This window comes from Eucalyptus grandis, chromosome 1 (assembly GCF_016545825.1).
Source record: "Eucalyptus grandis isolate ANBG69807.140 chromosome 1, ASM1654582v1, whole genome shotgun sequence".
NCBI classification, from domain to species: domain Eukaryota; kingdom Viridiplantae; phylum Streptophyta; class Magnoliopsida; order Myrtales; family Myrtaceae; genus Eucalyptus; species Eucalyptus grandis.
This window is the reverse complement of record NC_052612.1, coordinates 2,491,900-2,507,443: the sequence shown is the minus strand read 5'-3', so window position 1 is coordinate 2,507,443 and position 15,544 is coordinate 2,491,900. Positions and strand designations below refer to the sequence as shown.

The window sequence follows — 15,544 nt, the reverse complement described above, 5'->3', positions numbered from 1 at the left end:
GCGTCGACCTTTAAGCATGTGATAAATACCCGAAGAACGAAGACTGCAACGAGCCGAGACTTGAGTCCTTCTATCTTTCTTTGATGGAGGGTTTTGGTTTTAGCTTAGTCTTTCTTGTTTAGGGTTTCTTTTGTTGTCCGTTGGATCCCTGGCACCCCTCACTCTTCCTTGACTCTTGTCTCTGTGAGTGATCGTTTTGTTGGTGCCAGGGCATCCCCCTTGTATTTTTGTGCAAAATCTATTACACTTCTTACCTTTACCAAAAAAAAAAAAAAAAAATTTCTATAATATATTTTTCTCTTTCTTCTTCTTCTTCTTCGTTTGGCTGGCGCCGGCGACCGGCCGATGAGGGCCGCCAACCTTGCCGGAGCGTCGCCGACCACAGGAGACGCCGAGCCATGGCAAGGCTCGTTGGCTTGAGCCTCGTCGTGGTTGAGCGAAGCACGGCAAGGCTCGACCTCGCCTAGGCTAGGCAAGGTTGACCTCACCTAGCCACCGGTGAGGCTGGCCTCGCCCGAGCCACCATGTTGCCGGGCCTTGTCGGTGGCCGGGTGAGCTCGGCCTCGCCGAGATCTGGGCGAGCTCGAGGTCGCCCATGCAAGGGAGACCGACCTCGTGTCGCATGAGTGAGGTCAAGCCTCGCGGTGCTCGCCAAGCCTCCGATGAGCTCGTCGGCTCTTGCCTTGGCCTAGCGAGCCTCCGACGAGCTTGCCATACGTCGCTCAGTCGGTCGCCGACCAAAAGAAAAAGAAAAAAAGGAAAAAAAAAGAAAATAATTAAAAGAAATAAAAAGTCTAAGAATTTTACCAAACGTATTTCTATCATGGGAATAGAAATTTTGGGAAGTAACCAAACGCATTCTTTTGCTCGAAATTATTCCCGAGAACGAAAATAGAAAAAATCATTTCTCAGCAAAAATTGTTCCCCAAGATAGAAACGTTACCAAACGTGCCCTAGGTGGTTGGCCATAGGAAGAAAATGGCCAAAAAAAATTAAAGAAAAGAAAAAATAATAAGATAAAAATAATTAATAAATTATAAAATATTAATTAAAAAACCTGGCGAGATAGACTTAATTGGTAAAAAGTGAAATAAAATTTTTTATAACCAAATTGATAAAATTGAAAGATGTATGATTAAATTGATAAAAATGTAATAGGTTTTAGATCTTTTAGACAATTTTCCCGAAGAATAGCATGTTTATGATAGGGATCTCTCACGGGCATTGCACACTTTCTCTGAAAATACTTTAATGATTAAATATTGAGAGAGAGAGAGAGAGAGAGAGAGAGAGAGAGAGAGAGAGAGAGAGAGAGAGAGAGAGAGAGAGAGAGAGCTTTGTAAGTTGTCTCGGAGGGTCAGACGTTGGCTAATTTGTGGAGAGCAACAGATGTTGGACTCGTTCGAGAGTCATAGTCAATTCTGAAAAATTTCTAAAAATCCCCGGGTTCGTCTCAAATTTCTTTGAGACTTCGATTTTGTTTGAAAATATCCTTGACTTTAATCATTTTGAATCGATTATCTCTCTCACTGACCAAAAAAAAAAAAAAATCGATTGTCTCTCCCAGCTCATCTTCGGTGATATCAATTTCTGGCCAACAGTAATCACGTGCTCATTGTGCACACATTTCGCGCCCTTTCTAGGGGAATTTCGTTTGAAAAAACACACTTCTTCGATTATTTGTCTTCAAGGTTTTGATTGTGCAAGGGAGTGACATGGAAAAATGGGCAAAAGAATATTTGGAATGCCAAAATTTAGCACGGGAGATACTTAAATGTCAAAAGTTACGAAATATATACTTAAGTGTCATTTTTTTGAAAAATTGGACATTTGAGTACCAAATCCGTGAACTTAGCTGGAAATTCTACTTGACAATTTTTTTATCAATATTGATTGCCTATGTGGCTGTTTGGAGAGCTGAGTCGCAAAGAAGAGGCAAAATGATGTCGTGTTGCCTATATTTTGAAAAAAATATTAATTAAATTAAATTATATTATATTAGATTATATATATATATATATATATATATATATATATATATATTAAAAAAGATGAAGATTGCAGTTTTGGCTAGGGTTGCCATCTCCCCCTTGCCGGGTCCTTCGTGGTGACGGTGGGGAGGCAGGCGGCGAGGCTTGCACAACCCTCATTGAACTGCATTTTTTTTAATTTAGTTTTAAATTTAATTTAATTAATATTTATATTAAAATTCAAATCCAAGGTAAAATGATGTCGTTTTTGGCTCATCTAGTCACGTCAGCGTGCAAAATAACGTCTTTTGCACCTGCCTTGTTGGAAAACACAACGTCAGTATTTTGGTAGGATTTTTTTGTCGTTGGTACTTAACTGATCCATTTTGCTTCGATGTTGGCACTTAAGTATACTTTTCATAACTTTTAGCACTCAAGTGTCTTCCCATGTTAAGTTTTGACACTCTAAGTGTCTAGCTCCCTGAAAAAATGTATTTTATTTATAGGAGAATGCTCCTGCAAAGGGCACGAAAAGTATGCATGATAAGCACGTGATTATGGTTTGCCAGCAATCAATATCACCAAAGATATATCACCAAAGATGAGCTGAGAGAGATGGTCGATTCAAATTGATCAAATACAAGGATATTTTGAAACGAAATTGAAATTTGAAAGAACTTTGCGAGACCGGAAGTTTTGGAAATTTTCCAAAATCGATTATGATCCTCGAACCGAGTCCAACATTAGTTGCTCTCCACAAATTAGCCAACGTCGGAACCTCTGCGACAATTCAGAAAGTTCTATCTCTCTAAATATTTAATTTTTAAAGTATATTCAGAGAAAGAGTACAATGCCTGCAATGAGAGATCCCTACCATGAATCTGCTCAATTCTTCAAAGTTGTCACCAATCATCACCCAAAGAGAGAATTTCAATTTGGGAATTTTCTCTTTCCTTTTTATTCTGTGATTCCAAACTTGAAAGAGGAGAGATGCGAATGTACTTTTCTCTTCTCCCACCTCCTTTGCTCTGTTGCTATTCGGAGCATTGAGCCGTCGTGAACGCTTTTTCCATTCGTCCTACCTAACCTTCTCCTCTCTGTCCCACATATCATATACAAGTATACTGAAGCGACTTGTTGAAGTATCTAATTCATTAATAATACCAAGTGCTTTGTTAGATGTGATAAGGCCAAGCATTTTACTAAACTAATCATGGATGGATACTTTTCTTCAGCTATTTAATGCATGAGATTTCTTACTTGTATTCATTCGTGCAATGGTTGATTCATGATTCTTATACCTTCTTCTTGAGTTCTTGAATAGATTCTTTCTTCTAAGCAAGGATTCCTTGTGTTTATTCGTGGAATAGTTGGTTCATGATTCTTGTACCTTCTTCTTGGGTTCTTAAATAGATTCTTTCTTCTAACAAACAAGTAAGCAAACAAGTAAGGAACCATCTCAACATGTATATACACATTTCCCACCATTCTCTCCTATACCAGCTAAAATTATATTGAAAAGAGTAATAAAGTTCAAACTAAGCTACAACATGGCATTTAGCTTCATTTCGGATTTGTGGAATAAATGGAACATCCGAGGCTCTCACTTCATATCTTTTTCATTCTATTTGCACCCTTTAGAAAGAAAATAGTGAACCACCACATTGTTTTCCTTGTGGTTGGCCTATATGATGGTTGACTTGATAGCTGTATACGGGATTGGGCTCGATGTTGGAACTTCAGTGTGTAATTTGATCCCTTATATTTATGGCAAGAGTTCTCCATAGGTGTAGGATTGATAGTTATTTATATTGTGGATGTTGGTTGGAGCCAAATGATGAGTAGAAAGAATTTTGTTATATTCATCTGAGGCGTCTTTCTTATTCAATGTTGCACTGAATTTAAATTTCAAGCATGGGACATGGCCGCATGGTAACTTAGACAAAGTACGAGGATGGAGATTTCATTCTCATTCCATTTTTGTTACGTCGTTAGGAAGGAAATGAAGATTTTGATCTCACCTCATTTTCCCTAGTCCTTGCTGCTATACAAGATCTAGGTCGTAAATGGGTATGTAGTATTTTCCTCTACGTATATTAGTAACTCGTTTTCCTGAACACACAGAAATTTACTTTTTCCTATTTTAAGCTTTTCTTGCAACGATTAGAATGTTTCGATTTTACAAAAAATGAAAGAATCGACATGTCAATATTCAAATATTTGGGAATATAATGAAAAGTTTAAGCTTGGGAAAGTTGTAAGGTTTTAAAAATTTAAAAGTTCAAATTTAAAGTGACCCTATACACATTCTTAGTGCTTACTATTTTTTCTCTTATTAATAAATATTTAACCAGATCAAATAAAGGCGTCATCCGAACCGGCACTTTACCTGTAAATCTTACTTCCCATTATCAAGAAAAATATCAAAATTTTTTGGGAGAAATATTAAAGAAAACCTAAACCTTTTATATTTGTGTCAATTTAGTCTTAAACATTTTTACTTAGTGCCGATTAGTCTTTTCTGGTCAATTTTGGCTAGATTTTGCTGACTAGACACCGGTCGTCGACGTTGACAACTTTTAATAATATTTTAATATTTTCGATTTTATTTTTATTTTTATTTTTCCTTTTTATTTTTTATTTTTTCCTTTTTCTCCTCCTTCCTCTAGTCGGTCACTTTGGACCTCGGTGACCGGCCAGAGGCAACGGGTGATGAGGTTGACCTCGACGGTAGCCACGAGAGTGGCATTGTGCTTTGGCGGTGAGGCTCGCCTCCCCGGCCATGGGTGAGGCTCGACCCTCGCTAGATCCGGTGAGGGCGAGCCTTGTCGACATTGCCTAGGCTGCAATTCAACGAGGTTGAGCCTCACCAGCTCGAGGCCGCCTCAGGGCGGCCTACCGCCCGGGTTGGCGAGGGTCGAGCCTTGCCCATGGCCGGTGAGGCTCGACCTTACCAGCTTAGCGCTAGGTTGCCCTCACGGCATGGGTGGCGCCGGCAAGGCTCGCCCTCGCTGCCCAACATGAGGCCACCCTCGCGGCCACTGGCAAGGTGGCTGGCGAGCCTCGCGAGCAGTTGCCTCTAGTTGGTCGCCAAGGTCCGGCTAGCGGTCGGAGGAAGGATGAGAGAAGAAAAAAAGAAAAAAGAAAAAGGGAAAGGAAAAGAAAAAGAATAAAAAAATTTAAAAATATTAAAATATTATTAAAAGTTATCCATGTCACGAACCACGTCAGCTGGCTGGTGTCTAGTCAGCAAAATCCAACCAAAATTGGCCGGAAAGTACTAAATCGGCACTAATTATAAATGGTTAGGATTAAATTGGTACCAAAAAAAATGTTTAGAACTAAATTAATAAAAATACAAAAGGTTTCGAACTTTTTTAACACTTCTCTCAAAATTTTCCTGCAGCGTGCCCGAGTCTCAAAGTTCTCTCGAGCTTGATTTTATTCCAAGATGCTCCGAACTTGATCACTTTGAGATAATAGTTCCCATGAACTTATCGTTGATGAAAATGATTGCCAGCCAGTGAATGCCTGCTCGTCGCGCATACATTTCGCACCTAGTAGGGATCCGCTTACCCTTGAATTGACCTTACCATGAACTTCTTTCATGCAAGTAGCACCTACCCGTGTTCAAATCAGTCTAGGACAATTCTCATTTCGACTATCCTGTCACATCTGGAGTGGTACTTTATCTCCAATTTTTCAATTTATGCTCGAGAATTTCCAATCTTTTCTTTCCGATCTAAAAAAATGAGGCATAATTATATTATTATTATTTTTTTTAAGTTTTCGATCGTGCAAAGGAGCGGCAAGGAGAAAGTGTGTTTTTTGGGACAAAAATGCCCCTAGAAAGGGGGTGAAATCCGTGCATGATGAGCAAGTGATTGTTGGCCGAACTTAATTTCATCGGAGATGAGCTCATGGGAACAAATTCAATGACATTTTAGAACAAAATAAAGTCTGGAAGAACTTTGAGAAACGAACCCTACTTCAAGAGATTTTTGAAATTTTCTCCGAATCGATTATGTTCCTCGAATAAGTCCAACATTAATTGCTCTCCACAAGTTTCAAAATACTATCTGTACAAGTACCCTTATACGACTTGTTAGATGGTACTAATTCGTTCATAATGTCTAGTGTCTTGTTAGATACAATATCTTCAACACCTCTAAATTAACTCACTCAAAATATTATCTACTTTAATTCCTCTCATATCGAGTTTCACAGTTTTGTCCTTTGATGTACAGGTGAACACTTATTGAGGAGGTCACCAATACCGATAGTGCTCTCACTTGAGCATGCTAAATATTGGAGTTCCAATGCCAAATGTAACCGTTACGTTAAAAGGCACTTTTGGTGAGTTAATTTAATTCCAATTTTACATACATAATCCACGAATGCTCTTCTTCTATTTTGTGCGTTATTCGGTTACCCTTTTTGCCATCTTAAAAGTCTGCTAGGAGCAACTCTCCAATCCATCTAGGTCGTTACAGTATCACTAAACATGTCACCTGACCAATTATGAATGTGATATTTTTCTTCTACCATTTAAGGCAAGAGATGCCTTGTTTGTGTGTATTCATAGAATGATCAGTTTCCGAAACAAAAGACCATCTCAACATGCACATATACATTTCCCACTATTCCTATTATACAAACCGAAAAAATATAGAGAGGAGCGATATAATTTCAAACTGAACAAAAATAAGACATTTAGCTCCATTTGAGATTTATGGAACAAATGGACTACCTAAGGCTTCGTCATACTAAATTAATCACAGATGAGATATTTTTCTTTTACTATTTAATGCATGAGATACCTTGCTTGTATCTATTCATGGAATGATTGGTTTGCGACTCTTTTACCTTCTTAGGTTTTCGAACAAATTCTTTCTTTTAACAAATAAGAAAGGAACCATCTTAACATGTGTATATACATTCCCCACCATTCTACCTATTCAAGGCAAAATTGTATAGAGAGGAGTGAGAAAAAAATTCAGACTAAGCAAAAGTATGGCACTTAGCGCCATTTTCAATATGTGGAACAAATGGAGCATTCGAGGTATCGTCATACTAAGCTTCTCGCTTTAGGTCTTTCTCATTCTATGTGCACCCCTTAGAAAGAAAGTAATGAATCCCTACATCATTTCCCTCTTGTGGTTGGTTTATTTGATGGCTGATTGGGTAGCTGCATTTGGGATCGGGCTCATCTCTCATAGCCAAAGCAATTCGTTTGCTCGTGCAGCTGAAGTAGACATAGCACTTCAGGCATTTTGGGCCTCTTTTCTGTTGTTACATCTTGGTGGTCCGGATACCATTACTGCCTTCTCTCTAGAGGATAGTTCGCTTTGGCGACGACACTTGCTCAGTCTCCTCTTCCAATTCAGTGTTGCCATCTATGTTTTTGTGCAAATATTTCCCAATGACAAGTCACTAGTGATCCCAACAATGCTAGTGTTTCTTGCCGGGGTCATAAAAAATGTAGAGAGGATAATTGCACTTTATCGCTCAAGCCTCTCGAGACTTAGGGAAGCGTCTCTTTTGATTGACCAAGGATTTAATGCAAATTTGATGTTGGAAAGAGAACTCACATATCTAAATTGTGAATATTCTCGTGAAGAAGAAGCAAAACTTGTCGAGAGCATTGCGGTGAAGCATGCTTACTACTTCTTTGCAATCTCTAAAGTCTTCCTCATAGATCGCTTCTATTCAGCTGAGGAACGCATCACAAGCCACAAATATTTCCACAAAGTTTCTGCGGTGGATGCATTAAGGGTGATATCAATTGAACTCCATTTCATGTATGAGATGCTATATACAAAAGCATTAGCAATATGTTCCAAGTGGAGCTACATTATTCGCTTCATAGCCTTCACTGAGGTTATGACAGCTTTTGTCTTGTTCAATCGTTTCAAGAAGCATGAGCTCCCTAAACTCGATGTGGAAATTACCTATATCCTTCTTTTCGGAGGGATTGCTCTTGATGTGATAACTCTCTTCACACTCGTTTTCTCTGATTGGACTATTGCTAAAATCATGCAAAACAAAACAAGATCATCTAATAAACTATATTCATTTCTCCACAAGTTAATAACCGCCACGTATGACCGGAGGAAGCCCCAATACGCCACATGTAAAATAGAGCCTACCGCTGAAGCTACGTATGAGTTCTTAGATACACCATTCATATTTCAAAGGTGGTCAGAATCCATTTCCGCTTGCACCATTTTGTCCGAAATATGGGGAGAGAGTCCAAGAAAGATGTACAAGTGCGATCAACGCCAGGGTGTCATCGCTTTTTCTGATATTTGTAGTCTTCCATTCCATAAGGCTGAGAAGATCATCTCTTGTTTCCATGGAACTTGCAAAATATTCGTCGGATCGAAAGCAGCAATGCTTTTGGATATTCCAAGGTACACGTCCAAGAGTCCCTTATTAATTGAGTTATGGATCTTTATCTTTGAGGAGGTGAAACGTAAATCTGAAGAGGTACATAGTCCAACAAAGATGAGGAAGATATATGAGGCTAGAGGTGATATGTTTCTCAAAAGTAAACCGAAGGGGGTCGATTGCGAGAGACTTTTACAGCATGTCACCAAGTCTACTTACGACACCAATGTTATAAAGTGGCATGTTGCTACAGAAATTTTGTACAAAATAGACAAATCCAGAGAAAAAAATGACAAAAAGGAATTCAGTAAGATCCTTTCTGACTACCTGTTGTATCTTTTAATTAAGCAGCCTCATGTGGCGTCCGCCGTGGCAGGATTTGCCAAAAATACATTTTGTGAGGTGTTCTGGTATTTAAATGACAGAATGAGTGGTGCCAAGGATATTGAGGCGCTATACAAGGCATTGTGGGAGGACTTTCCTGGCGAAGACAACCCGCTCAAGGAGTGGATCGTATTGGCCCGAAAGCTGGAAGGCTTTGGGGAAATGAAGTGGGAGGTGATGAGCGGAGTGTGGGTCGAGATGCTGTCATATGCAGCAAGTCATATTAAGGGAGAGGTACATGCGCAGGTGTTGAGCAAAGGTGGAGAGCTTCTTCCCTTCGTTTGGCTGTTGATGACTCATTTTGGTTGTCACTACAAACCTGAATGGGGCACCTATGAGGATTTTTTGTTTTTGCCGGAACTGGAAACAGTTCTCCACGATGATAACGGAAATCAAGAGGAAGATGATTCCAGCCCGTCTATCAGTAATTGATCACAACTGAATCAATTTCATTCGCTATCGACTTCTCTCGGATGTTGCCAAACGCCCAGCTTCACTCTCCTTTCCATTCCAGGCATTCTGTTTTAATCACCTGGAATTATGAGTCATCATGCCTTGTATCCAATACGCCACTCATACCCTGGTAATAATTCAACTGATTTTTTCCTTTGTTGATCTTTGATCTAATGGATAATGCCATTTTAGACGAACCCAAGCATAGAATTATTACTGTTTAATCTCCCGATTTATGATTCGCGGAAAATGGTGTGACGAAGGATTTCCAGTAACATCGATCGGCTCGTTGGAAATACAACGCAACACACTGCATAGATTACATCATTGCTCCTTGAAGAATTAGATTGGAAAGGGACTGCGGCCACTCATACACGAATATGTTGTGGTCCTTGCCTCACCTGTGGCCAATGAGGGTACAGAGGCCCTCGCTGGTAGCCGGCACGAGCTGTGATGCACTTGTCTGGATTTGGGCGAGAGTGCGGAGGCCCTTGCCTATCGCTGGCAAGGTCGACAAGTGACCTTGCTGGCCCAGAGTTGAAAAAAATAAGAACAAAAATCAGAAATTCTTTTAAAAATGGTAAAAATTGTTTATGTTAGCGCCAGCAATCTGCCAGCTATGTCACGTAAGAAGGCTGACATCTACATTAGCGATCTTCGCCCAAAATTGGCCAGAAGGATTAAATTGGTAAATTGTCAAAATGTTTAGAACTAAATTGACACAGGTGAAATGTTTAGGATCGAGTTGATCGCCGTACAATAAGTTTAGAACTTTTTGGACAATTATCCCCTTTCTCATGTTGTTTTCTTTCTGCCCCTAGACATTCAGCTAATTAGAAATATCCGTTGTAAACAAAATCGGGGTGATCACAGCAGACGTTTGGTGTGGATCAATTCTTGACGGTAAGCTAACGACCCACGAGACACCGCTTCGAATATACTGCAGAGGATCCAAAAGCTGATCAAACAAGAAAGCAAATATCCAGCACAGAAGTGCAAGGCATGGGGAGAGTGCTAGAAATTGTTGATAGATGCCTTCCCTATCAATGGAAGTTATATACGAGACTGATGATGAACAAGGCATACAAGAAGGCGATGTGGTCCCAGATTATATACCTTCTCTGAACTCATCGCCAGTAGAAGTAATTGCCAACCCACAAACATCTGCTGCTAATCATGCGTATACTTCGCGCCTGGCAGAGATCTGCTTACTTTCAAATTGACCTTACCCTGAACTTCTCGCGTGCAGGAAGCGCCTAGCTGTGTACACTTCAATCCAGAACGTCCTCATTGCAGCTCTCCTTGCACATCTGCAGCGGTCCTTCGTCTTCAATCTTTTAACTTATGCGCGAAAAATCCTCCCTTCCTTTCTTATCTGAAAAATTGGGACAGAATTGAGTTTTTTTTTTTTTTTATTAATTAATTTAAGTTTTCGATTGTGCACAAGAGGGGTATGGAGGAAGTGCGCTTCTCCTGGGATGAAAATGCCCCTAGAAAGGGCGCAAAATGCATGCATGATGAGCACGCGAGCGTTAGCCAGCAATCAATTTCACCCAGAGATGAGCTCATGGAGATAATTATGTCAAAGTGATCAAATTCAGACATATTTTAGAACAAAATCGACTGTGGAGCGACTTCTGGACACGTAACCCATTCAAAGAGGAATTTTTGGAATTTTCTCGGGATCAACAATGATCCTCAAATGAGTCCAACATTAGTTACACTCCCCAAATTATCCAATGTGGGACGCTCTGCTGCAATTCACAAAAGTGCTCTGCTCTTTCTGAATTTTTATTAATAAAGTATGTTTAGAGAAAAAAAAATGCAATGTCCGTTATGAGAGATCTCTATTTTGAAAATGCTGCAATTTTCTCTTTCCCACTGTCGAATGCTAAATTGTTTTCACCTCTCTTAACTTTTCAGCTCAATTCTTCAAAGGAGTCCTTGGTCATCACGAAAAGGAAAACGAAGGAGAATATCAATTTGGGAATTTTCTCTTTCGTAAGAAGAGTATGCTTTCTCTTTCGTAAAAAGAGTATGCTTTCTCTTTCGAATTCTTTGATGCCAAACTTGAAATAGGAGAGATGCGAATGTACTTTTCCTCTTCTCCCACTCCTTTGCTCCATCGCTATTGGCAGCTCTAAGCCGCCATGAATGCCTTATCCATTCATTGGCAGAAGTACAGCCCAAGTGCCAAAACTTGGCACAATGGGACACTTAAGTGCCAAAATTTTGAAAATGTACATTTAAGTGTCACTTTCTTTGAAAAATGGGATACCTAAGTGCCACCTCCGGCAAACCTTGCCAGAAATCTTACGTGACAATATTTTATTATTTTTTCTTGCCTACGTGGCTCATTGGAGAGCTGAGTCAGCTCTAACTTACCAGAAACGACATCGTCTGCAAAATAAAAGCCCCAAATATGCAAAAACGACGTCGTCTCCCCAAATGCTCCAAATCTAAAACCCTAAATTGGCCAATCTCCCTATTGAAGTGCTCAAATCCAAGTCTCGAATCCTAATTTTGATTTGCCCAAAATTCCATCGTCGAATCTTGGAAATGGAGAGCAAGACTCGCAGCAGCGCCTCAAATTCCTCTCACCAAAGCGAAGGAGAAGGCCAACGTTTCTGTTTTTGTGGGTTACCGAGTCCAAGAAGAACATCGTGGACTTGAATCAATCTTGGGAGAAGATTTTATGGATGCGCCCGATATAAAGAAGCGTTGAAGTGCAAATACTTTAAATGGGTCGATGCGAAGTTCTCTGACCGAGCCACAAAGGAGATATTGGATCTACTTCATAAAAGACATCAATCTCCATCTATGTTTGTGGACGACTTGGATGATGTTGACTCAATGCAAGCTCAAGCGTCTTCAGCTAAATTTTTCAAGAATGAAGTCTCAATGCAAGCTCAAGCGTCTTCAGCTAAACCTTTCAAGAATGGAGTTTCAAGAATGAAAATTGAACGGAAGTATTACCAAGCGTTTATTATGGTGCTGTTTTGTTATCTATTATACTTTATGATGAAATGTAAAGCACTTAAAAGTGAGAAAAAGTTTCTTCGACTGCCATAGTTAAAAATGAGTGGACAAATGTAATTGTTTTGGATTAAATATAGGCTTTTTTCTTTTTGAAATATGAGAAGAAGTTTGTGTTGTTCCATAAAATCGTTGTGGCTTTGTTGTTATTTGTGCTGTCATATGTATTGTGAGTTACTTCTTATGTTTGTGGGGAGGTTAAGGAAATGGAATGAGTGAATTAGACGCTGCTTGTATTATGTTTTTACTTGTTCTTGAATATAAGCCAATAATGATGGATGTGTATTGGGTCAATGTGTTGTGGTGGCTTTTTTTTTAAACCAAATATAAACATAAACCAACAGCAAATATTGGAATTGAATGGAGTTGCTATAAGTTAAATTACCATAATCTTCTTTGTTTTGCTGTAGACTAGTATATACACAAGATAAACATGATTGATTACCCGAGTGCCATAAGTTGTATTTAGTAATCACTTAAGTGCTAGTCGCGATGAAAAAATGATCACTTAAGTGTCAAGTTATTATTAAAGTGATCACTTAAGTGTCGCTTGTAGTTAAAAGTGAACACTTAAGTGTCAAGTTTTTTAAAATGTGATCAGTTAAGTGCCGATTTTTTTGTGGGTTTTCCCTAAAATTTGTGCCAGCCACCACCACCGGTTGTGCCACCAACCATCACCACTAGCCACAGCAGGCACTCCAGCCATCACTGTGCTAGTGGTGTTGCTGCACAAGGTAATAGTGCAAGCTAAGCCTTGCACTAGCTTGCATTAGTACACATGGTATAAGATGTGCAAACTGCACACTTGCACCAGGTGTAGCATAAGCCCATAACCCCCACCACAAACCCATAATCACCGGGCATCACAACTAGCCACACCAGCACTCAGCTACCACCACAAACCCAACACCAACAGTAGCAAGTAAAAGCAGAATCCATATCTTACAAAAAGCAAAAGAATTTGACAAGTAGTAAGATCATTTCATCAATATTGAAATTAAGTCTCACAAAATCAATGACAAACTAAAGAAAAAAAAAAAAAAAGATAACCGTCTATAACAAGTTATTATAACGTTTACAAAACTGTTTTGACTCATAAGCTCCACAAATTCTATCACGTCCCATCTCATCAATCAATATGCACGACACCCCCTATTCGTGCTCCTTTCAATGGGTCTTTTACTTGATTCATAATTCTTGCACCCTTTCTAACTGGACGTGCAACTTTTTCTTCAACCTCCTTAGTATCCACTAACTTAGATAGAGCTACAAATATCCCAGGCTGAATTGATTCAAAATGAGCTGCAACGTCCTAGGCTGAATTAAATCGATGGACCTCCAACCGGGTTCTTGCTCTTCTTTTTTGTTGGCGCAGTTGATGTTTTCTTTTTTGTTGGTGCAGCCGTTGATTCTTGAGTTGGGCCTGAGATAAGAACCTCTAAACTTCTCTCAGGCTACAAAAAGACAATAAATTGTCAGCAAAAGTCTGCAGCATAAATTAAATTAAATGCAGCCAATAAAACTTACATTCATAATGAATGTTCCAGTATGCTCATCTGTATAAAGGCCATAACCATATTGTCTTAACCTCTTCACAAGTGTCCCTCTTGTTTGAATAGGGGCGTCACTTTCAGGAATTTGTGATTTGTTGGCTCTTTTTCTTGCCTATGATTTCTTAGGCCCTCCAGCTATAGCCGGGGCTTCTTCGACCAATTTTTCAGCTAGGCATTTTCTAGATGGCCTTTGTGTAGCTGTCCCTTCACCTGGCCTTCTTTTAGTTGTCCTTCTGTGCCCTTCAACTTCAGTGACACCTTCTGTTGGGCTTTTTGGTGGTACTTGTGGTGCCCCTTATAATGATTCTTCTGGTAGCTCCTGTGGTGACCCTTGAGGTGGCTCTTGTGATTGCCCTTAAGTTGGTAGTTGAGCTTCGATTTGCTTTCTTCGAACCTGAGAAAGAGGCAAAAGACACCATAAATATAACATCGGACCATATAATAATGTTAAAGAAAAAAAAAACTAAATACAAATTGTTGAATTTATTGGGTATTTCTTTCTCTACTGAAGAACAGCCGACTGAATTAGCCATGATGTTGCTTGGGCCAATCCTTCAGCTAGCCGTCTTCTACCTTGCCTTCTTCGAATAGGCTGTTCAGTTTCAAGACTTATTGGGGTTCTTCTTGTGACCTAACAAAGACATTATATACAAGGCCAAATAGCATATTATGTACATATTTATGATAAACCACAAAACAACATAAACATAAAATAAATTTCATGACTTACTGGGGTTCTAGTTGTCGACTGAAGAACAGTCGACTCACTTGGCTCTTCTGTTTGCCTTTCTCCAACTACCTTGGCGAGGCCGAGCGTCGCCGGCCCTTGGCGAGGCTCGGCCTCGCCCAGCCATGGCGAGGTTCAGTAGGCCCTTCAGCTTGCCTCAACTGTTCTTATTGCTTCCTCAATTGACAACCTTTAATATTGTGGCCTGTTATACGGCAATAAAAGCACGTCATCTTTGCACCCTACCTGCTCATTCTTTACTAACCCGAGACCTCTCCCTCTGCCATTCTTCGTCTTCATTTTGGCCTTCCAATTTTCTTCTTCAGTGGCAAAGGTTGAGGTGCTTCATGATCCGTGGGCTCCCAAAACTTGCTAGTTCTAATTGGTTGTATCATGAACTAATACGATTCAAGGTATTTTGATTTTTTGTACCAATCATCGATGTAATCATCTGTATTGTGGCCCTTCAACTGGATGACACATATGGCATGTGCACAAGGAATTCCACTTAGTTGCCATGCTCTACATGAACACTTCCTGCTTCCTAAATTGACAACATACTTATCAGCACCCTTCATTATTTCATATTCGTCATCTCCATTCCAAATGGGATGACAATGCCTACATGTAGTCAAGTTCTCATCCAATTTTTTGGCAATTCTAGGACCATATTGTTTAGTCCACTTTGCAGCCTCATTTCTTTGTTTCTACAGCCGAGTCATGACCGCAACTCGTATATCTTCAAGCATTGAGATGATTGGTTTGCATCTGGCATCTATTATCTTCAAATTAAATACTTTACAAATGTTGTTGTTGACGTTATCACACTTGAACTTCTCACTGAAGAATGCCCCACACCAATGCTTCGGTTCTAGTTGAAATAGTGTAGCACAACATTCCTTTGTCAACTGAAGCGGTCATTTTTATCCTAAAGTTAGTCATGTTTGTACTCTTTGCTAATTGCCAAAATTGCAATTGCAGCTTATCCCCTTTGTAGGTCTTTGCTCAATTTTCGTATATGTGCCGTGCAC

General features: G+C 39.7%; 1 protein-coding gene across 1 annotated transcript; it reads left to right on the top strand.

Moving 5' to 3' along the window:
- The first annotated feature begins 7,142 nt into the window (after positions 1-7,142).
- Positions 7,143-9,176, top strand: LOC120292750. The gene has a single exon (XM_039311137.1). It carries the CDS (start codon positions 7,143-7,145, stop codon positions 9,174-9,176), a length of 2,034 nt encoding a protein of 677 aa, XP_039167071.1.
- The last annotated feature ends 6,368 nt before the right edge of the window (positions 9,177-15,544 follow it).